Source organism: Tachyglossus aculeatus, chromosome 16, assembly GCF_015852505.1.
Source record: "Tachyglossus aculeatus isolate mTacAcu1 chromosome 16, mTacAcu1.pri, whole genome shotgun sequence".
In the NCBI taxonomy this organism is placed as follows: domain Eukaryota; kingdom Metazoa; phylum Chordata; class Mammalia; order Monotremata; family Tachyglossidae; genus Tachyglossus; species Tachyglossus aculeatus.
The window spans coordinates 13,090,388-13,113,906 of NC_052081.1; the positions used below are offsets into that span (position 1 = coordinate 13,090,388).

Here is a 23,519-nt window from a genome sequence, read left to right on the forward strand (position 1 = left end):
CCCCAAACTCCTAGGACTAAATAGCGATGAGAAAGTAAGAAAGTGTGTCCTCTGCTGGGAATGGAGGAAGCCAGGTAGCTTCAGACTCTGGAGATAGGGCTATGCAACAGGTCCACATCATTCACAGTGACTCGGTTCTAAATAAAGGGTAGTTAAAGCAACAAAGTAAAAAAAGAAAGCCTCTGAAATAAGGTTTATGAGGTTGTATGAGTCTTGTATTTACTTCGACGGTTGTAAAAATTCTTTTGGGCTGACCCAGTTTTCCTTTCTAAATTAAAAATAAAACAATCCTGGCAGAAGAAGGAGACTAAATGTGACTAAAACATGTGACTAAAACATGTGACTAAAATACCTCAGTTTTTCTTCAAGCCAAGATCTTAAACTGCCAAAGGTTGGGCACTCTGGAAATGCTTGATGTTTTAAAAACGAGGAAAAAAAACTCTCCATGTGTTTCTTCTGAAGCCGGTGGACTTCCTTTGCATTGTTTTTCAAGGTTTTCAGGTCATTATACTTTGAACTGAATGAACTGAAATCTTCTTTGGAGACTTTGCCCTGAGGAATTGGAGTACTCTCAGAGCTAAGGCCTGGCAGGGCCTTGTCTAGATTGCACGTTCAAGTCCAGCCTTTATGGGTCACAGCGTCCAACATTTTTCAACTTGTGATGGCTAAAATGGTAGCCCAAGACTATGTCTATACGATATAGTTTTTATTTCAATTCTCAAGTAATCTGAAAACCCTCTTTTCCCTGAAAGTTCCAACTGGAGAATGGGAAGATTTTAAAGTGCACAGTAGGACAGTATAGCTATCATCACATCACATCTCCTCCAAGGGGCCTTCCCAGATTAAGCCCTCATTTCCTCTACTTCCTCTCCCTTCTGTGTCACTTGGATCGTATCCTTTAAGCACTTGATATTCACCCCACCCTCAGGGGGAGACAGACAGCAAAACAAAACAAGTAGACAGGTGTCAATACCATCACAATAAGTAGAATTATATATATATATACACACATCATTAATTAAAATAGAGTAATAAATATGTACAAATCCCTCACAAGCATTAAAGTTCCTCCGAAACACACAGAAATGCATCAGTCTGAGGTCCATGAGTGTATTTGAGTGTATCTACTTAATATGTAAATCATATTATTGCTTCCCTGAAAGTTTACACTTCTGCACACTCTTTCTTGTGTTTTATCACCCATCTCCAGGTATTGACCTAGGTTCCCTCTACCTCCAGGGAAGGCACAGCCCTCTAGCCAAAGGGATTGGCACCACCAGAAGCCATTACTGGACCATAGTTGGGAAGCCATTATGTGAGGGGAGAAGGCGGGGAAGGTTTAGTGCTAGGACTCAGAGCAATTTGATGAGGCAGCCATAGCTGCAGAATGGAAATCAAGAGTAGTAGGAAATGAGCAGGCCTATCATCTGCTTCCCTTCCCTCTGCTAATCCTTGATGTTGACGGTCTATTCATTCTTTCAGTTGCATTTATTGAGCACTTACTGAGTGCAGAACACTGTACTAAGTGCTTGGAAAGTACAATATAGCAATAAAGAGAGACACCGTCCCTGACTCATTGCACTAGCCGCCCCCCTTTCAGTCTTTAAAGCCCTCCTGAAATCTCCTCCAGAGGGCCTTCCCAATTAATGAAACCCTGTCTTCCCAGGTCATGTCAATTCCACCAACTCCCTTTAGAACTTCCTTAATCATCAGTCTATGCATTTATTCCTAAAATTATAATAACTTCTGGGAGGAGGAACTATTTCTTGTATTCTTTCTGTATGCTGAGTAAACACTGATGAAAGATGAAAGAATGTTTCGCTCCTCTTCACCTCCATCTCTGATTCTGATGGCCAAGTTGAATGTAGCTGGTTTCAGGAACCCGAGAATTCCTTCCGTGGACCAGAAGTCTCCACAGGGTCCTTGGGCACAAGGATGATTTGATCCTCGTCCAGGTCTGTATTCAGAGAAGCAGCATGGCTCAGTGGAAAGAGCACGGTCTTGGGAGTCAGAGGTTCTAATCCCGACTCTGCCACTTGTCAGCTGTGTGACTTTGGGCAAGTCACTTAACTTCTCTGTGCCTCAGTTACCTCATCTGTGAAATGGGGATTAAGATTGTGAGCCCCACATGGGACAACCTGATCACCTTGTATCCCCCAGCACTTCGAACAGTGCTTGGCACATAGTAAGTGCCTAACAAATACCATCATTATTATTATTTAGTCATTTTTACCTGATGTGTGTCCCCTAGTTGGAAGTTCCAACTATCAAACCTGTCTCAGGCAAGTAAGAGTTTCAAATCTTAGTTCACCTCACCACATGAAATCTTGATAGCACCCCCTGCCCTCCATTTTCGGTCCATTCAATGCAAATCCACTCTTTCCCCCCTCTTTGTTTACATTGGATACAATAACAGTTTACATTATTTTCCTGACTCTGTAATTTTTAGTTCCTATCCTACTGACAATGCCTTGGACTGTTTGAGTAAAGCTTTATAATCTGAAAAGTGGAGAAAGCAGAAAGGAGTTATGTAATTGTGTTTATGCTGTTGTATTGGTTACCTTGTATAATGATCACTTAGAATCCAGATATCTAAATCCATTTTAAATTCAGCAGCAGTGTATCCTCTTTCAGAGACTGTACTTTGTTTGCAACAAGTAACCAGTGATTAGTAATTTAACAATTAAGTTAAATAATATTACTGAAAAGAGAAATGTTGTAACTTCTCTTATTGGGTAAGAAAGTGTATTTTTTGAGAATCCAAACCTACTATTACTCCTGGAACATAGGTATTACACCTTTCTGACAAGAAAAGATGGTTTAGATGGTTGTCATTTCTGACAGTACCACGACCTCTATCCTGTTAATAATATGAGCCTATATATTTGCCCCATGTAATTATTGTAACTTGGAACAGGGGTCTAGTCTCCCTGTGACCTTGGTTGGCTCTTGACAATGTCAGTAAGCATTGTATGTGTCTCCTCAGGGCAGAATTCAGAATTGGGAATTCCTTCTTTTCAGATTAGAGGCAGCAGTAAGCAGGGAGAAGAGACCTAGTTCAGTACTTGGAAAAAGTGAGTCCTGCTTAGTTCTTTCACTGACTTTCCAAGTGAGGCAGCTTCCCTCATATGCCCTGTAGACATGTTGTGGGCAGGCAACATATCTACCAATTTACCCAAGTGCTTAGTACAGTGCCCTGCACACAGTAAGCATTGCGCGAATACCATCGCTTGCTTGTTTGATTGATTCTCTTTGCCTCAGTGAGCCTATGGGTTTAACAAGCCTGGTGGAATTTAAGGCTAGATAGGATTAGTTGATAAATATGATTGATTGGAGTGTGAATGACTCCATTCACACTAGGATCCATCAAAAGGAAACCTGAACAGCGGGGTATGTACCTTGTTCTGAAGGGAGTTGCTTGAGGATCATTTGAAACTGTATGTGCCTGGTTTTAGAATTTTATGGCCTCTACCTGGTTGTTCAGGGGATCCAGTGGCTGACTTTCAAGTGACTGGTAAATTGGACTTGGGAAATTTGATAGCTTTCATCGAGTCCAGGAAGCTAAGGTTGCTTCAACTATTTCTGATTGGTAACATGAAGGGAAAGCCTCCTTGCTGACATTTTGTGTTGGTGCAGGGCAGTGGCAAGAGAGGCACTTTTCTCAGGTGGCCACTTGTAACTGACTGTACCATTGTGAGCTGAGGTTGTGGTTCCACGACAGCCTTCCACCGCTCAGGTGGGAGGTATTGGTGGGGAAGTGGGGGGCCCAGTGCTGGGGATCAGGCTGTGACAGGCCAGTCAGGTGGGACTCTGGTGTCCATTTTCTTCTTCAGCTGCTGTGCCAGGATATCGAAACTCTTCCACTCTTCCCTCTTCCCGTCTTCTTCCCCATAGTTCTTATCTCACTGAAGAGACATCTGGAAATTCACATCAGGGTCTGGATTTCCTGGCTTCTTTGTAGTTTTGGCTTATTGTTGCTACTAATATTAATTAGATGAATGGCTTTTGAAGAAGCTCAAATTTGTCAGACCCATGGTTGAAATATTCATCCATTCATTCATTCATTCAGTCGTATTTATTGAGCGCTTACTGTGTGCAGAGCACTGTACTAAGCTCTTGGGAAGTACAATTTGGCAACATATAGAGACGGTCCCTACCCAACAGTGGGCTCACAGTCTAGGAGGGGGAGACAGAGAACAAAACAAAACATATTAACAAAATAAAATAATTAGGTAAACATGTACAAATAAAATAAACAGAGTAATAAATACGTACAAACATATATATATACACATATATATGTATATATATATGCATATATACAAATATGGCCAGAGACGGTAACCCCTTTCTTCTCCCTTTGCAGAGAAGTCTGAAAATAAGACTGATCCTGCTTCAGGCCCATTTCTAGGCATTCTCCCATCACCTCATGTTGCATTTACTCTGTTTATTTTAACTGTAAAAACTATCATCTGAAAATTCAGAGACATCTAGCAACAACGATTATGTTTGGTGGTTGAAAACTGCTTGGGGAGAGAGACAAAGCTAGAGGTTCGAGTGAAAGTCCAATTTATTTCTGTGCTAGATCTTTTACGTAGATTGTTTTGGAAATGGTTTAGCAATCCCAACTCCACATGAACCTTCTTGCAATACATTTGAGCGGCTATCATGTAGCTGGTGGATTCATTTGTGGATTCACTTCCTCTGAGCCTCTCACTCCGCCGAGTAGGAGGTCAAAACAAGGATGTGTTCCTACTCTGTTTTCAAAGCAAGCAACTGGTGAAATTGCATTGAAATCTGGCAGAACACTTTTAGCCCATGCTCGCAGGCCCGTTCTGTAACAATTGTGGTATTTGTTAAATGCTTACTATGTGCCAGACACTGTACTAAATGCTGGGGTGGATACAAGCCAGTCAGATTGGACACATCCATTAGGCCATGCTGCTTCTCAATCAGGAAACACTGATTGCTTGGAGGCTTGCAGAAAACATTTCCTTGAAATGGACTCCATGCTACCCCTGGGCCTTGACAATGTTACACTGGAATTACACAAGAAGCAGGGTAGCCTAGTGGATAGAGAATGGGCCTAGAAGTCAGATGGACCTGTGTTCCAATCCCTGATCTTGTTTGCCCTATGACCTGAGGCAAGTCACTTAACTTCTCTGTGCCTTAGTTACCTCATCTGTGAAATGGGGATTGACTGAGCCCCATGTGGGGCAGGGACTGTGTCCAACCAGACTAGTATACACCTTCCCCAGAATTTAGTACAGTGCCTGGCTTAAAAAATACTATGAAAAAATTGATACTCTCCTACACTTTGGGAATAGTTACTTAACCTATTTGTACTCAATTTGTACAGTGAAAATAGGTAACTTCTGGTGGAAGGGAGTTCAGGAAAATCATTGTGTTAAATGTTTTTGTTTAAAACGTGAGGCTTTACAGGACAAAGGTTTCTGACATCAGTATGTAGGCAGAGTTGTAATATTGTCAAGTTTTGTAGCAAAGGATTAGCCTTTAGAACCATGTACTCCAAGGCAGGCCAGAGTCCCTCCAAGGTGGGGTTTGAGAAGAATCTGCCTGTTGAGAATCTTTACTTGCTCCACCAGAAGACTGTTTTGCCTTAGTATGCATTTCCATATGTTCCCTCACATGCAAAGCACAGAGAACAGCCAAACAATGCAAACTGGGCCTCAGATGTTTCAGCTCCTCACAAGAAGCACAGAGTTCTTACAAGCCAGCTGGATTCTTTTGATTTGATTCATACCCACATGGAGAATGTTCAGATCTGAGACAGTGGGGTAAGAGAGAGTCAGAACAAAAGAAAGCAGTTCCTTCATTGAATTCTGAAATCCCATTAGAATACTGTTCCATAGCACCTTGATAAATTGGCTAAGATATGAGTACTTAATAATTATGATAGCAATAATTTGGGGAAGAAAAGAGTCTTTTTCCTGGAGAAAACTTACTTGTACCAGCGAGGGGAAGGGTTTGAAAATAGAGAAGGTAATGATGGCTCTGATTTAATCAATCAATCATATATGTTGAATGCTTAATTGCTTGGGGGACTTAAATATAACAGAGTTGGTAGACATGTTACCTGCCCACAAGGAATTTAAAGTTTAGAGGCTTAATTCCCTCTTTCCAGGGCAAATAGATATATCCTTATCCATTCTTTAGCGCCTTCGAATTGTAAATAATTTGTGTCTGGTTCATCCTTGCTCCCATGGAGTGCTCACCATACAGTAAGTGCTCAGTACTCCTGTGCTGTTTAGAGAAGCAGCATGGCATAATGAAAAGAGCGTGTACCTGGATTCTAATTCTGGCTTCACCACCTGTTTGCTGCATGACCTTGGACAAGTCACTTAACTTCTCTGTGTCTTAGTTACCTCATCTTCACAATGGGGATTCAGTACCTGTTCTCCCTTCTGCTTAGACTGTGAGCCTCATGTGGGACCTGATGGTCTTGTAATCTACCCCAGTGCTTAATACAGCATTTGGCACATAGTAAGCACTTGACAAATGCTATTATAATTATCAATAAGAAGACTGATAATAATAGAAAATACTGTTTATTGAAATAAAATCCGGTTAGATGAGAATCAAATAATCAAGTTTTTCTCCTAGGAATAAATCAAATATTTGTTCCTTTTCATTTAAAAAGGGGAATTGAGTCTGTAAATCTTAAGATACAAGTAAGTATAAAGCCAGGGTTGCTCTGTCGGTGGCATTTATTGGAACTTGAGAGCACTTCTGTAAGGTTTCATAAGTTTTCCCATTTTGAAGGACTCAGAAGCTCAGAGAACATAGCACTACTCCTTGCTGACCTAATAGAGGCTGACCAGGCTGAGAAATCCAGTGATGAGATTCCTAGTTTCGAGGAAGCAGGGGCATCTTTTAGGTGTAGTATGCAGAGCATGAAGTCCATGAGCGTGTTGGGTTCCAGACAAGTCCCCAATAGGAAGAGAGATGTGGATTTAGAGGATCCTTAGATACTAAAGTTAAACAGTAGTATTTGAGTGCCTACTCTATACAGTCAATCATTTTTGAGCGCTTAATGTGCACAGAGCACTGTACTAGCACTTGGAAGAGTACAGAACAATAGAGATGATAGACCCATTTCCTGCCCACAAAGAGCTATGGTCTAGAGGGTGTTGGGAGAGCACTTAAGAGAGTACAATGGAATTAGTATGCATTCATCCCGGCTCTGAAGGAGTTTATAGTCTAGCAGATGTGTATAATGTCTCCTAGTGATAATGGCAATTATGACATTGACCATAGGGCACTGAATTAAGATAAATCTAAAATAGTAGTAATGGTATTTATTGAACAGTCACTGGGTGCAACATGCTGCACTAAAGTCTAACAGAAACATGAGAAACACATTTCCTGCCCACAAGGCACTTACATTCTTAACACAGTAAGTCTCCAGATCCCAGGAAGGCTAATTGATCACCTTTTTCCACATCAGCAGGATGTAATTCTAAACAATAAAAAGGGTATTACGCTTGAACCCCCTTCTCCTCAACCTCTCTTTTCAAGCTGTTAGGTTTTTCTCACATTTACACCATTGATTCCACCCTTTCCTGGTAGGTAATGAGTACTTAAATTTAGTTTTAAAAATTCTGATAATAGAAGAAATGTGCCATATTTCATGGTGGACAGTGTGTATGGTGGGTGGGAAATCAGCTCCATTATTATATGACTGCCCTTGGGCACTACACATAGTGCATGTAAAGGTATTTGAACCTTGAGAAGGACTCCAAGGTGGAAACCCTGGGATCTTCAGGACCTTATGGTGGAGGGAGAAATTGAGATTTGTACAAGTCAGGAGCCAGGGAGAGGATGAGGTGATACAAGGGAAAATATTTTTTACCTACAAGTCCTTTGGATCCTGGTTTAATTAGGAAATTGGAAATGAGAGAGCTCGGAAGAAAAGCAACTGATTCACACTCTGTAAGGTCCACGTGCCAAAATTCTATGTTCAGGGGCTTGCAGGTTATGGAAAATCCCATACAGTATCAGAGGAAATGCGCTGTTATCAGATGAGAAAGCCCTTGGACTCAGCAGGTAGACGCCTGGCCCCCAGTGTGAGACAAGAGCAGAACATTTAAATGTGACAAAGCATCAGGCCCTTTGTTATTACGGAGTCTGGGCCACTTTCCCTGGGGCCAAGGGGTTTTAGTTCTAGAAACCTGGGTAAATTCCAACTCACAACTGCATTGTGATGTGTATTCTTGGGAGTCTGGGTTACTTTAAGGTGACCCAGGTCACTCTGTGGCCAATGCAGATTTACTTTCTCATCTGCTCTTTTCTTTGGCTCTGGACAAGGTGTCTTATGAGCACAGGCTAATCTGTAGCCCTGGATACAACCCAGGGTTGTGAATAGACAAAAACATACAGCCATGAACTGAGCTCATGGCTGAAGGGAGGTAGACACATATGGATACAGACTTCATTATGAGCCTACCTTCCTTCACATTGCACAGGAGACACTGTTTTTGGATCTTAGGGGATATGTAACACTCTTGGGGAGATCTGAAGCACACAGACATGATAACCTGGGAGATTGTATCTGAGATTCTGTAATTGGAGACCTTAACTTTTCCTCCTTCACTTATTTTTCCTGAGACAAATTGGGAAAGGGGCAAGAAACACATTCGCAGGTGGCACTTAGGTAACTAGATCTGGGTTCTCTTTTAGGTCTATTAAAGTCCTGGGTTTGAATGTAGGCTTGTCCAAAGTAGTAAGCCTCACATACCACTCTGTCACTGCCAATCTGCCTCAGTGAAAAAGTTGGCAAGTTTTCTGAGGTTTAGGTTTTGCCTCCAAATGTTTTGGGGGCAAGGATGCTCATGTACTCCCCCCACTCACTGCCTGGAGTTATTGAACATGACAGCATAGCCTGGAGTAGAAGCAATAGGACAACTGGTCACCCTGCTGAGTTTTTTTGTATTTTTTTCTTAATGGTATTTGTTAAGCACTTATAATGTGCCTGGCACTGCACTAAGCACTGGGGAGATACAAGCTAATCAGATTGGACACCAGTCCATGTTCCCCATGGGGCCTAAGTGGTTGGGAGGGGGAGAGGTCCTGGGAGTACCAGTACCACCACTGGCACTTTCAAGTCATTCTTTGGCTTTTTACCATCTCTGGTCTCTTAATAATAATAAGTAACTATGGTACTTGTTAAGCGCTTACTTATATGCTGAGCACTGTTCTAAGCACTGGGGTAGATACAAGTTAGGTTGGATACAGTCCCTGTCCCACATGGGGCTCACAGCCTTAATTCCCATTTTATAGATGATGTAACTGAGGCCAAGAGAAGTTGTGACTAGCTCAAGGTCACAAAGCAGACATGTGACGGAGCCAGGATTCAAACCCAGGTCCTTCTGACTGCCAGGCCTGAGCCTCAGGAGAGCCTGACAGTAACCTTAGGATTTTCTACCCACTTCTCTCTATCATCTCCTCCTCTTCCCCTCATTCCCCTCCCATATACTACTCCCTCCTACAGGAATGGCACAGCCCTAGCCTGGCAGAACTCCTAACTATTCATTCATTCAATTGTATTTGAGTGTTTATTGTGTGCAGAGCACTGTCCTAAACATTTGGGAGAATACAATACAACAATAAACAGACATTAAGGTAGGGGGAAGGACAGTCCTTTTCCCCTTTCCCAAAGTGCACCTTGCTTAGGGCCCTGTAAACAGCAGGGACAGGCAGAGGGAGGAAGTTAAGAGACTTGGACTTGGTGGGCCTCATAGGGTTGATTCTCTGTTTTGAAAAATTCCCTCTGACACCTCAAGGACTAAGAAAATGTTTATGTGGGTCTCCTTAAAAGTCCCTTTTGGTTTCACAACTTCCCCCTATCAAAACACTGAAAGGAATGTGAGTGGGCATAAAGTCTTCAAATCCTTGAGAAATGGAAAAATGTTTCTCCTTCCCCCAAACTGACCATGATGGTAGACTCCCTCATCGATGAAGGAAGAGCCACAACGAAGTCTTCACGACCTGAAAACCCATGTGAAGGAGTTGATTATTGGATTAGTGGAATGCTCAGCACCACTGTAACACCCTCGAGTCCCTACCAGTTATGTTCCTTTTGGGATATAGGAATCCACAGACAGTGCTTGGAAGCATAGCCCATGAACTTCCTATCTGCCTTTTTAAGAGCAACAGGGTTTTAATGGGAGAAAAGCAAACATAGTCTGAAAAAGCAAGAAGGGAGAAAAGCAAAGATAATCTGAAAAAGCAAGAATGAAAACCCTTTGGGCTTTAGTATCATAATCCTGTCAGTACAGTGATGGTCTCTGATTAAATCCAGATTGAGCCATTTCCTGTTAGCATGCTAACCCACGGGGCAAGAGCAGCCCACAAGGTCTTACTCTGTAAGTCTGTTATTAAACACTTGTCTGCTAAGGGATTTTTTTTTTCTTCCTCTTAAACTTCAAGGCAGAGTTGTTGAAATAGAATCGGTCCCTAAAAGTCTCCTAAAAACTGGTTTGAGGGATTTTATATTTCACTGACTAAACACATTTTTTTTCATATTTAATGAAAATGCTTGTGCATGAGAATTAAAGTTAACTGAGGGAGTTGATGGGTGGGCTGGGTAGGCCAATACATTTTCTCTTAACTGTGCTTCGAGACACAACATTTTCAACAACAAGCTTATCAGCCTGCAGCTCTTAAAAAAAAAATGTGAATGCTGGGAGGTACTAAATATTCAACCCCCAGAGCCTGTTCTTTTACCCCCTCATGAAAATTAAAGTGTTAACAGACCAGGCCAAACTGAAGCAAGTAGAACTCTTTCAAATGCTATGACACCCTTACACACTTCTTCAGTCTTTTGTGTAAAAAAAAAAAAAAAAGCTCGAGGTACTGTAGTGATTCTTATCATACTGCTATTTGTCTTTGTGACAATTATTCTAATTTCCTTTGTATTTTTAAGGCCCTTTATCTAAGGCTGTTGTTGGAATTGGACCTACAAAGGGATAGTTTTTATTTTCGGGAAAGAGGAGGAGATAGAAAGGAAGTGGCTGGATTTAATGAGTAAAATTGTTCCACTCTTCAGGGAGAAACATCATCTTCTGCCAAGTCCACTTTCTGGCAAAGAAATGGACCCACTTTGTCGTGGTTATTGACAAGCAGTTTTTTTTCATGTTTTTGAGACTTTAGGACACACCAATTCCCTGAGTAAAATTCATCTCTTTAAATAGTTGTTAAACCCAAGGAAGGAGGATAAGGTTTGGAAACAGAATGCAGTTGTTTAAGTAAATCAACCAGGCAACATCCAAGAATAAAGTGATTTGGGGTGGGCACTCAAAAGTCTTTACAGGAAAAGTTAGCAATTCTAATTGACTCTTTTAAATTTTGTGTTTGCTGACTCTTAAAGTTGATGCCCCTATATTCAGCTATGCCAGCTTAGTACTAAATTTTCCACTCTGTATTGACTAGGTAGTTGGAAATGACAAAGTGGAAAATATATAAGAAAATAGTTTGGAAATGAAAGTTTGAGAGAACAAAACTGAGACATGTAGTTTTGGATATTAAAAAAAAGAATGCCAATTTTCAAAATACAAGTCCTCTAGAAGTTTTAAAGACATGGATGAGTTAAGATTTTAAAACACTGGTGCTTTATTGAACGTTTTTCAGTTTGTCACTCTGTGAAGTAGTGTGCCCAATTAATAATATTCCATATTGATGCTTTCGATATGTGAATTCCCAGTGTTTTAAAAAGATATGAATTAAGATTTTTGTAATGGTTGGGGCTTATTGGGCCCATTTTAAGTTTTCTAAACAGAATCACCTAGGGGTTAAGTCTAGCGTCTTTCTGTCATTGCAGCATCAGGAAAAACCCATAAGCCATGAAAAATTTCCAGTAATTTGCTGTAACCACGAGACCACACTATTTAATAAACTGAATGCCTTTTTGAAAGTATTTCAGCAAACAGCTTACCCCTGTTACAGGCTCCCCTCCTGGGGGTCAGGGCTATTTAATCTCTGCATTTTGACAGGGAGGTGGCAAGTTGTTTCAAAGAGGAATGGCCCCCACTTTGAAGGAATTTAAAAGCAGTCTTTCAATCTTAATTTTCTCACGGCCATTTAACTTCTAACTAGCCAAATGGACTCAAAGCACAGCATGACCTTTTAACTTGGCTAGTTTTCCTAATTACAGATTCAGCCCCTGCTTTCTAACTGCTAGTTTGCATAATCAGTTTATCAGGGCTAAGCATTTCTCAATCAATCAATCGTATTTATTGAGCGCTTACTGTGTGCAGAGCACTGTACTAAGCGCTTGGGAAGTACAAGTTGGCAACATATAGAGACAGTCCCTACCCCACAGTGAGCTCACAGTCTAGAAGGGGGAGACAGAGAACAAAACCAAACATATTAACAAAATAAAATAAATAGAATAGATATGTACAAGTAAAATAAATAGAGTAATAAATATGTACAAACATATATACAGGTGCTGTGGGGAAGGGAAGGAGGTAAGACGGCGGGATGGAGAGGGGGGCGAGGGGGAGAGGAAGGAGGGGGCTTAGTCTGGGAAGGCCTCCTGGAGGAGGTGAGCTCTCAGTAGGGCCTTGAAGGGAGGAAGAGAGCTAGCTTGGCGGATGTTGGGAGGGCATTTCAGGCCAGGGGGATGACGTGGGCCGGGGGTCGATGGCGACTGCGGGACAGGCGAGAACGAGGCATGGTGAGGAGATTAGCGCCAGAGGAGCGGAGGGTTCGGGCTGGGCTGGAGAAGGAGAGAAGGGAGGTGAGGTAGGAGGGGGCGAGGTGATGGAGAGCCTTGAAGCCAACTAGGATGCTTACTATGTGCAGAGCACTGTACTAAGTGCTTGGGAGAGCACAATACAACAGAATTAGCAGACTCATTCCCTGCCCACAGTGAGTTTACAGTCGGTAGAAAGGACCTGTTTCCCTTTGATTATAGAAGCCTGAGGGTCAGGAGAGGGTTTCTGGGGTGAAGATAGCAGTCCCCATTTCTTCTTCACTAACAGTAAAGTTCCAATTTTGGCATACCACCAACTTAGATTGGGCCGAGGATGTGATGTCACCTTCCTGGGTGGAAAACCAAATGTGTCTTTTCGTCCCCAAATTCCCTTATTGTTTGTGTTATGCTTTGGCTACCAGGTGGAGACCACAGGAACCATTTCTTTAGGTCAGAAGTTGGCAATTTTGGAGGGCAGATGAGACAAACAAAACCTCTGAAAAGTTGGTGCAAAAAGAGCCAATCATGTGATTTGAACAAATAATGCAATAGATTTCATTGTGGAGTTGTAATTATGAAATAAAAATTTAAAGGTAATATTGTTTTCTAATGTGATGAGAGAGAGGGGGGTTTTTTGTTTGTTTTTTAAGACATTCAGCTGGAGAAGTCATTTTGGGAGCCGTGTTCCTTCCTCTTCTCCAGCCTCTGTGAGGACCGAGATTAGTGCATGCAGCATCCAGCTCTGGCAGTTTTCTGCTTAGCATTGCAGCCCATCTCCACCTGCTGTTAGTGCTTACTCTGTGCTACGTCCTGAGATAAATAAAAGGTCATGCACGTGGACACAGTCCCTGTCTTACAAGGGACTCACAATCTGTCTTATCCCCATTTTACAGATGAGGTCTCTGAGGCCAAAACAGATTAAGTGTCTTGCTCAAAGACCTACAGTAGGCCTGTGGCAAAGCTGGGGTTTGAACCTGGGTCTCCTGACTCCCAGTCGCCTGCTCTTTCTACAAGGCCACACCACATGCTCAAATCTGGCACTCAGCCCTACCACCTTCCTGTTCAGCTGCTGCTATCAGTGTACATGGTGCCCAGCATTAGGGCTTGTGGCTTTTGGTACCATCGGCAAGCAGCATTGGGCACCAAAGCAGGTCAGTCAGAGAAGGCAAGGAAAGGGATTGATCATTCCCGTGGGCTGGGGGAGGGGACATGGAGAGCCAGAGCTGCTTCAGTTTGTCCTGCCGTCCAGCCAGGATGACGGGACTCCATCAGTCCTTAGGCTGGGTGGGGCTGCAGTTGGGCAGCAGCGGGCAGGAATGGAGCCATCATCTTGGCTACACCTCGGCCCTGTTCCAGTTCAGATGGATGGGGCAGGCCATCTACTTTCTGCCCTCAAAACTGAATTAAATTCACATTTCCTTCCTTGACTAAGCCCTCATTTCACCTATTCTCTCTCCCTTCTGTGTAGCCTGTGCACCTGGATCTGTGCCCTTAGCCCTTGATATTCACCTCACTCACAACGACATGGCACCTATGGATGTATCTGTAATTTTATTTTAATTAATCTCTCTCCGCATCTGAACTGTAAGCTCCCTTTGGGCAAAGAATGTGTCTCCCAATTCTACTGTACTCTCCTAAGTGCTCTGCACACAGTAAGCGCTCAATAAATGCCATTGATTGATCGAGCGAAAATATTTCTCTCTAGAAACTCTAGACATTTTCTTTCCATGGCGGACATGAATTTGAACTTGGCGCTAACCAGGCTCTTAGAAATCTTTGCAAGTAATATGTAGCAGCATGCGATTCTGAGAAGGGAAGAGAAGCAAGGGGAGGGGATTGGATGATTCCAGAATAATAGTGCTACCTCTGGAAAGGGAAAGAGAAAGGGAGGTGGAGGTTCCTTGGATGAAACTCTGACTAATAGGAAGTTTGCGGAGCACCTTGGAAGACAATAATTTGGTATGATTAACGTAATTTCTGGTGGTTTTCAGTAATTTTCATCTTGACTCTGGCAATTATTCATTTTGTCCTTCTTCGTACATTCATTTCATAGGTTGAAGGAGATCAGTTGCCTCCGGGACATACCATCAGTCAGTATGAAACCTGTAAGATCAGAACTATAAAAGCTGGCACCTTAGAGAAGCTTGTGGAGAACCTGTTGACAGCGTTTGGGGACAATGACTTTACCTACATCAGCATCTTCCTGTCAACATACAGAGGCTTTGCCTCCCCTAAAGAGGTGTTGGAACTGCTCCTGGACAGGTAAGGTTCTTGGCATATTGGAGCTGGCATGCGAAGATGGGTCCTTTGCTGAGCAAGAGGCCACTGCCCTGAAGTAGTGGTGATGTGCACTCAAAAGATGTGACGTAGACTTCAGTGACAAGAAAGGTTTTTGAAGTGATGAAGAGTTCTAGAAACACACCTAGCCTTAACGCTAGGAAAAGAAGATAGAAAATAGAAAACATTAATGAAGAGCAGGCCAAAGACAAACCTAATGGGTAAAGTTCATGGAATGTGTCTAGGCCTAACACTCATTAGCCAGCTTCATTCTTGCAAATCAGATACTTTTAATGGTAATTAAACCAAGGAGGGCTCCAAAGTATTAGGTTGATGGTATTAAACAATGGGTTGTTTCAGATGGTAAGCTCCTTGTGGGCAGTGAATGTGACTGCCAACTCTGGCTGGTTCATCGCTGGCTGATTAGAAATGGTGTTCTAACCATTGGAAGTTCTCTCTAACTCTGTTGTGGTAGAAAACAGCTCTGTTTGGATGGGGGCCCGTCAGTCTGATGAACTGTCACCTTGAGTTTACTGAGATTTGTTGCTGATTGAGTTTGACAGATTTTTGTTATTTTCATTAAGAGTTTGTGGGGAGAAACTCCACCAGAAATCAGATCTCTTCATAGAAGGAACGAGTTACAGGTTAACTCTCTGCCTTTTATTTAATGAAGATGTGGAGGTTGAATACTTGCTGAGCCTCCACAAATGAATATGTGTGCACATTCTAGGAAGGGTTACTTTTTGGCCCAACAGTTAAAGCGGCCATACCAAGTATTGCTTCTCTCCTGTCTGATGTGCACTATTTATTTCTGTTGATTAGTTTTTGACCTTTTGTTTCCTGTATTATTCCCTTCTCTCTGTATCTGATGTGGAGAATGCAGAGATTTGCTTAGCATTCCAGTTTGCAGGGAGGGATGACTGTTTCCCAACGAAGCAGGATTTGTAGAGGCCTTCGCAGGTCTCGGAATGCCTCCCTAGTGAAGTTGTGTGAGTGTGAGCCTCTAAATTCAGTGCACTTTCCCAAAGTGGAAGTTTTCCCCATGGGACATTGAACCGTGGACACACTTATGGAGGGATTTGGGCAGAGCATTTCTGAGGATGTCTTTAGGATGCACCTAGAAGGGGTGGAAGCCGGAACAACTATCAGCCATTATCAGTCATGCCTAAAGGTTCCTCCCCTCAAAGCAAACAGTTCTAGAGTTGTTCTTTTCATCCAGTTTAATTTTTCCATTTTTTAATTCCAAACATCATAAAACAGGAACAGTAGACTGGGAGAAGACAGAAAAAAGGGAAGGGAAAGTAAGGTAACAAAGATACAAGTTTATTTCTGACCTGATGGTGTCTTTCTTTCTAATTGACAATAGGCTGTAATGGCCTTTAGTCAATCAGGCAATCAGTCGTATTTATTGAGTCCTTACTGTGTGCAGAGCACTGTACTAAATGCTTAGGAGAGCACAGTATAACAGAGTTGGTAGGCACATTCCATGCCCACAACGAACTTTGAAGTCTAGAGGCACTAATGTGCATCTAATTTACTTTAGTAGATTAGTATATGTGAGTTCCTCTTCCCTGTCCATAGTTGGTAAGACACACATACACAAACACGTTTGGTTAATCTGACTCAGCCATGCGTCTTACGTATTTATTAATCATTTTTTCCAAGTCGAAGAAGTGGTTATCTCATGGTATTAAATGATAGGTGACTTTCAAAGTCATAAACTGAATGTGTGTAAAAATGAAGAATGCATTTTAAAGTTTAACTGGAAAAGATTTCTTCTTCAGGGGTTTGAGTTTTAAAATGTGGGGAATAATAATAATAATGATGGTATTTGTTAAGCGCTTACTATGTGCCAAGCACTGTTCTAAGCACTGGGGTAGATGCCAGGTAATCAGGTTGTCCCACGTGGGACTCACAGTCTTAATCCCCATTTTACAGATGAGGTAATTGAGGCACAGAGAAGTTAAGTGACTTGCCCAAGGTCACACAGACAAGTGGTGGATCCAGAATTAGAACCCATGACCTCTGACTCCCAAGCCTGCATTCTTTCCACTGAGCCACGCTGTTTCTCCTAGGACTTAATGAAATCTCCCACCAAATTAGGTCAGAGCGCTCCATTCTAAAAGCTTGCAAGTGATGTAATGAAACTGTGCAAGGAAAATACAGAATTCCATCCCAGGCTCTGGCAAGACAACTCTGTAGCTTCTTTGTAGGTTTGGTATATCTGTGTTCATACATGCATTTATTTGTCATTTGGATTTAACTCCTTCCATAGATTTTTGCTTCAGGAGCAAACATCCTGCCAAAAGCAGCCTGCATTAGTCTGCAGATCAGAACATGCTGGTATCTTCCCAGCACCGCTTCCCACCCACACCCTCTGTCCCGTGGGCAGAGTTTAATTGGTTGATGAAATTGGACCCCGTAATCCTTCATGGATTCTGAGAAACATTGGGATAGTAAAATAGGTGGTTGAGAGTTTTTTAATGCGCTTCATTTCAGCTTTATAATTAAGGTTGTGCAAACGTGCCTTATCTTGAAAGCGATCATTTCTCATGCTGTTATTTTGGACAGAAAATGTTGCTTGTCTTTCCCCAAGTAATCATCTTTTCCACTAGAAAAAACTATTTTCCTTGGGTACAATGAGCAATAGGAAGTTATTTGTTCTGACCAGAGAACATGTCTACTAACTCCGTTTCATTGTACTCTCCCAAGTGCGTAGTATAGTGCTCTGCACACAGTAAGTACTCCCATAAATGCCATTGATTGATTGATTATTACAGTCTATGCTAACCCCTCAGTCTTAAGTGGACAGAACGCAGACACCACAGTTTTCCTCTATTTCTCATTTTCCAACTTAAAGCAAACACATGAACTGATTGGTCAAAAAGCTCTGGTATTTCTCTTAAAGGACCCAGTGTGGGTTCGTCTTTACACATGGATGTTGAGTTTGACTCCTGTGACCCTGATTTTTTTTTTTCCAATTTCTTCCATCTGCTAAACTGATCTGGGTTATCTGGTTAATGTGCAGTAATGTGGAACACTCCCTGTTAGCCCAGCCCTGTGTATTTACTGTGACCTTTTATATCACGTCTTGGTAAGTCAGGGTGAGCCTTAGCTTTCTATTCTTTGCACAGGGGTTGGAGGTGAAGGGACCCTTACTGACTAAGAAATAACACAAGGACATTTTGGGTTTGGGTCTGTTGTACATTCAGTTGTATTTATTGAGCGTTTACAGTGTGCAAAGTGCTTGCTCAGAGCTCTAGTTCTGTTTTTTCATTCCCTTCACTTGAAGCAAGTCCTTGCATTTCTCCCGTTCACAAAACTTTTCTGCAAAAGAGCTTCTAGTGGCTCAATACTCTAGTACAGTGCTCTGCCCACAAGTGCTCAATAAGTGCCATTGATCGATTTGATTATTGAATGAATCATAGAACAGAGGTCTTTCTTGGGGCAAAGGAAATGCCCAGAAAGGTTACAGGTTTTATTTATATTTAAATGTCCTGACAGTCTACTACTGGGCAATTTTCAAATTAAAATGTCAATATGGTTGCTGTTAAGGCTGCCATTTCTCAATTTATTTTATTTTTAAAAATTTCCTTCTTCCTGCCCCTGGCCTTGACCCAGTGTGGCTCAGTGGAAAGAGTGCGGGCTTTGGAGTCAGAGGTCATGGGTTCAAATCCCGGCTCCGCCAACTGGCAGCTGTGTGACTTTGGGCAAGTCACGTGACTTCTCTGTGCCTCAGTTACCTCATCTGTAAAATGGGGATTAAAACTGTGAGCCCCCCGTGGGACAACCTGATCACCTGGTAACCGCCCCAGCGCTTAGAACAGTGCTTTGCACATAGTAAGCGCTTAACTAATACCATCATTATTATTATTATATCACCTGCCCTGGAAATGTACACGAGAGTATGGGTGGGAGAGTCAAGGACAGTCAGAGCCCCCAAGTCTGGGGGGGTGGCGGGGCGGGGAGGAGGCTGAACTACCTCTTAGAATAGATTGTCTTCTAAGGATTGGGGGCCATTAGAAGGGCAAAGGAAGTGAAACTCCCCCTGCCCATGCTGATGAACTGACTTTTGTCTGGTGAACTGGGTGGGGAGGACTAGAGGCACTCCTACTGCCTAATTATAAGAATAATAAACATTGTGGTATTTGTACAGGGCTTATTGTGCACCAAACACTGTACTAAGCACTGGGTTGGATACAAGGTAATCAGGTCAGACCCAGTCCCATGACCCCCCCCGCCCCCCCCCCCCCCCCCCCCCCTTTCCTGGCATTTTTCCTGCACACTGCTGCACAGCCTCATCATCCAAACATTGGCTTAGGGGGATTGGCCCTCAGTGTGGGGCGAGGCAGTGCCTCGGGTATAAAGCCAGCCTTTCTGAGGTAATGAAGAAGCACTGTGGCCTAATGGAAAGAGAACGAGCCTAGGAGTCAGAAGGACTTGGGTTCTAATCCCGGCTCCACCCCCTGTCTGCTGTGTGACCTTGTGCAAGTCACATCATTTCTCTGTAAAATGGAGATTGACTGTGAGTCCCATGTGGGACATGGACTGTGTTCAACTTGACCAGCTTATATCTTCCCCAGTGCTTAGTACAGTGCTCGGTACATGGTAAGTGCTTAACAAAAACCATAAAAAAATGGAGGAATATGACACCCCCACCACCAGGAACCCTCTCTACCTCCTCTGAGCATGCTGTCACCTGGCTGGGCAGTAGTGAGCTAAAAGAGAAAGAAGACCACATGGATTTGGGGGATGCAGAAGTGGGAAGGAGGGTGTGCAAGGCCCAGCCATGCGTGGAATAAATTTATTCCTCCCCCTTTCAGAGCTTAAGGGATAGGAACAATTGACCTCATGAACTTGGCATCTTCAGTTTATGTCAGCAGCTGCCTCCTGCCACTGGCTATTGAAAACATCATGAGCAGGGAACTCCATTCTCTGGGGCTATAAGCTTAACACCTTTCGTTTGGGTTGTGAAAGAGGAAGTAGTCTCCTGGTTTGTAGTTACTGTTGAGCATTTACTAAACACATGCTCTTTCTTGGATATTGAGCAGAACGCTGGCTTCCGGCCTTGTGGACCCATAAATGGAAAGAACAGTAAAACAAAGTCACAGCTGGGTGACCCGGTGAAACCTATTACTAGGGGGAGGACCAGGGCTTCCTGGTGTTCTCAAGCCCCACCACCTCCACCATCCTCTTCTGCTACCCTAGGCCATCTCTGAGAGAAATGCATCACTCCCCACAGTTGCAGGTGATGAACCTGAGGATTCCACTGGAGCAGCCAGTAGAAGCGAGCTTTACCTGATCAGTAATTTCAAAAGTAGTAGCCAGGTAGAAATGGATTTGTGCTATGTGAGAAGCCAGTTTCTAGAAGCTAGTGTCATCTAGCATGTGTGTCTCTCTCAAGTGGGGGGAGAGAGGGGCAGCCTACAGCAAGCTAAGGGACTACAAAGCTTGATGGGAATCAAGAATTTGTTTTTTGTTGCCACAGGCAATGACTCCTCATGTCAGAGGTACTAAAAATAACACTTCCTTTTCCTTTGGGAGAGTTAGGGTATTTTACAGCCAGAGAAGCAGTTTCCTGACATCCTGTCAATCGTTCTAGATAAGTTCCCACTTGCATTGTCCAGTCAGTGGGGAATGAAACATTCTCTTGAATCAAAGTGTGATTTATTTTTTTCCTGGTAGCTTTGAGAGAGTGTAAACAGTAAAATCTCTAGATTCTTCCTCTTGGCTTTTTGGAAATGAGGATGAAGCTCTTGGGTTCTGAAATGTGCTGAGTGAGCTATCAGCCACTTGTTTGCACCTTTAAAAAATCAGTAATCAAAGCGTGTAAATATTTTATGATGGATTGAAGATGATAAAGTTATTGCCAAATAACTTCCACAGTGCAAGTTAAAATCAATTATATTTGTTAAGTGCTGACTGTGTAGAGCACTGTACTAAGCACAGTGGCTTGTGGAAAGAGTACAGTCCTGGGAGTCAGAGGATGTGGGTTCTAATCCAGGCTCTGCCACATGTCTGTTGTGTGACTTTGGGAACTCACTTAACTTCTCTGTGCCTCAGTTACCTAGTCTGTAAAATGGAGATCAAAATTGTGAGCCCCATGTGGACAAGGACAGTGTCCAAACTTATAACTTTATATCTACCCCACTGTTTAGAACAGTGTTTGGCACATAGTAACAGTTTAACAAATACCACAATATTATTTTTCACTTGGGAGAGTACAATATAGCAGAATTGGTAGACGCATTCCCCACCCACACGGAGCTTACAGTCTACCGGGAGAGACATACAAATGTAAATAAATAAATTATGGGTATGTACATATATTCTGTGGGGTTGGGGTGGAGGGACTATCACAGACCCAAATGCAAAACTGATGCAGAAGGGAGGGTGAATAGGTGAAATGAGGACTTAGTTAGGGAAGGCCTTTTGGAGGATATAAAATTTTAATAGGGCTTTGAAATTAAGGAAAGTGGTGGTCTGTCAAATTTGAAGGGGAAGGGAGTTCTAGGCCAGAGGGATGACGTGGGTAAGGTTCAGCAATAAAAAAAAATGAGATCGAGGTATAACGAGTAGTCTGGGAGTTAGAAGAGCGAAGTGTGCGGCCTTAATAATAGTAGGAAATCAGCGAGGTTAGGTAGAAGGGAGAGAACTGATTGACTTTCTTTGCTAACTTCCATATCTGACAGTATGAGAAATCTAGACTGTAAGCTTGTTGTGGGCAGCGAATGTGTCTGTTTATTGTTGTATTGTACTTTCCCAAGCGCTTAATACAGTGCTGTGCACTTAAGTGCTCAATAAATACGATTGAATGAATGATAAAATCTTTGAAGGACTAGATGTTTTTCTTAAGTTTTCAAATATGACAGTTGAATTTGAATAGTCTTATTTGAAGTTTAAGCTTTGGAGACCCTTAAACAGGGCTCAAGTTGGCTGATGGGGTTTGCAGGGGCGGAAAGCGAAAGTTGAATTGGCTGTTAGGAAAATGAAACTGTTGGTTGACTGGAAAAGTCCATGAACTGGGGACATAGGATGGGGGTAGGGAGAAGAGTGAAATGATGTGCATGCTTGTTGAAGTGTTTCTAGCATTTAAATGAGCACTTTAAGAATGGAAAGAGAAAGAAAGTTCTGTTGCCTTCCATAGCCTCCGCAGTTTAGAAGGAAATTATCCCTTTTATCTTGGAAATGATTGGAAACAAGGAGACCCATGATAATTCCTAATCCTCCCATCTCTGAGTCCATTGTGAAAAGAGTGGATAGTATGATTCGGTAAGATGGGCCCTGGTACTCAGGCAGAGGACACCCAAAATCCAGTTCACGCAGACCCATTCTCTTATGTGAATCCTTCAGGAATGCAGGATTTTTTCATTCACCATATCCTCAGCTCAAACAGTAGTCATGTGACTATAATACAGACATACCCAACTAAGAAAAATTTGGCAACAGTAGAAGACAAAGTTCAGCAAAAAAAACATATTTCATATGTAAACTCTCTTTCTTTCTATCAGGTCCATTACTGAGCAGTGACCAAAAGGGTCCAAGTGGGTATTTAAAAGTTTGGTATTACCATTATTGCAATAGAAATAAAATTCCCTTTTCTGCTGATTTTTTGTCTTCTCTGTTAGCAAATATTAATTTCTTTCTCCATGGTGGACCGGCCTCTCACCAGATAACACTGGAAATCTTCTGTGGAAGCATTTCATCAGTCCAGTGTCTTACTTTTTATAGGGTGGGAGTGCTATCCTGTGCTTCTGCCTTGATGGGATCCTGACAAGATGAGAAGCAGCGTGGTTTAGTGGCTAGAGCATGAGCCTAGGAGTCAGAAGGACTTGGGTTCTAATCCCAGCCCTGCCACATGTCTGCTGTGTGACCTGGGGCAAGTCACTTCACTTCTGGGCCTCGGTCACCTCATCCGAAAAATGGGGATTAAGAGTGTGAGCCCCATGTGGGATGGGACTGTGTCCAAACTGATTAGCTTGTATCTATCCCAGTGCTTAGAACAGTGCTTGACACCTAGTAAGTGCTTAACAAGTACCATAATTTATTTTTGGGAAGCAGCATGGCATAGTGGATAGAGCCTGGGAGTTAGGAGGTCACGGGTTCCAGTGCCGGCTCCGTCACTTGTCGGATGTGTGGTCTTGGGCAAGTCACTTCACTTCTCTGGGTCTCAGTTACCTCATCTGTAAAATGGGGATTAGGACTGTGAGCCCTAAGCGAGACAGGGACCAGGTCCAACCCAATTTGCTTGTATCCACCCTAGTGCTTAGTACGGTGCCTAGCACAGAGTAAGCGCTTAACAAATACCATAATTATTACAATTATTATTATTTTTATGTTGGGCTCAAGTGGCAGCTATTTTAACTTTGTTCTTTATGATGCCATTTACAAGACTTAAGAGATAAGAAAAGTTTCCCTGAAACATATACCCTCTTAATTTTGGCAAACCCTTCCTCCAAAAAAAAAAAAAAAAAATCCCTCTTGGTTAGATCTTAACATTCTTCAAGAGAGTTCTAAAGCTCTGAGC

The 23,519-nt window shown here is 42.6% G+C and overlaps 1 protein-coding gene across 3 annotated transcripts in view; it reads left to right on the top strand.

Moving 5' to 3' along the window:
- Positions 1–23,519, top strand: part of RGL1 (ral guanine nucleotide dissociation stimulator like 1) — a 151,843-nt gene that overhangs the window by 65,381 nt on the left and 62,943 nt on the right. For all 3 annotated transcript variants that reach the window (XM_038757773.1, XM_038757775.1, XM_038757774.1), the window contains one exon: positions 14,769–14,977. In XM_038757773.1, the coding sequence (XP_038613701.1) occupies positions 14,769–14,977 (209 nt within the window). The remainder of the gene's footprint in view (positions 1–14,768; positions 14,978–23,519) is intronic.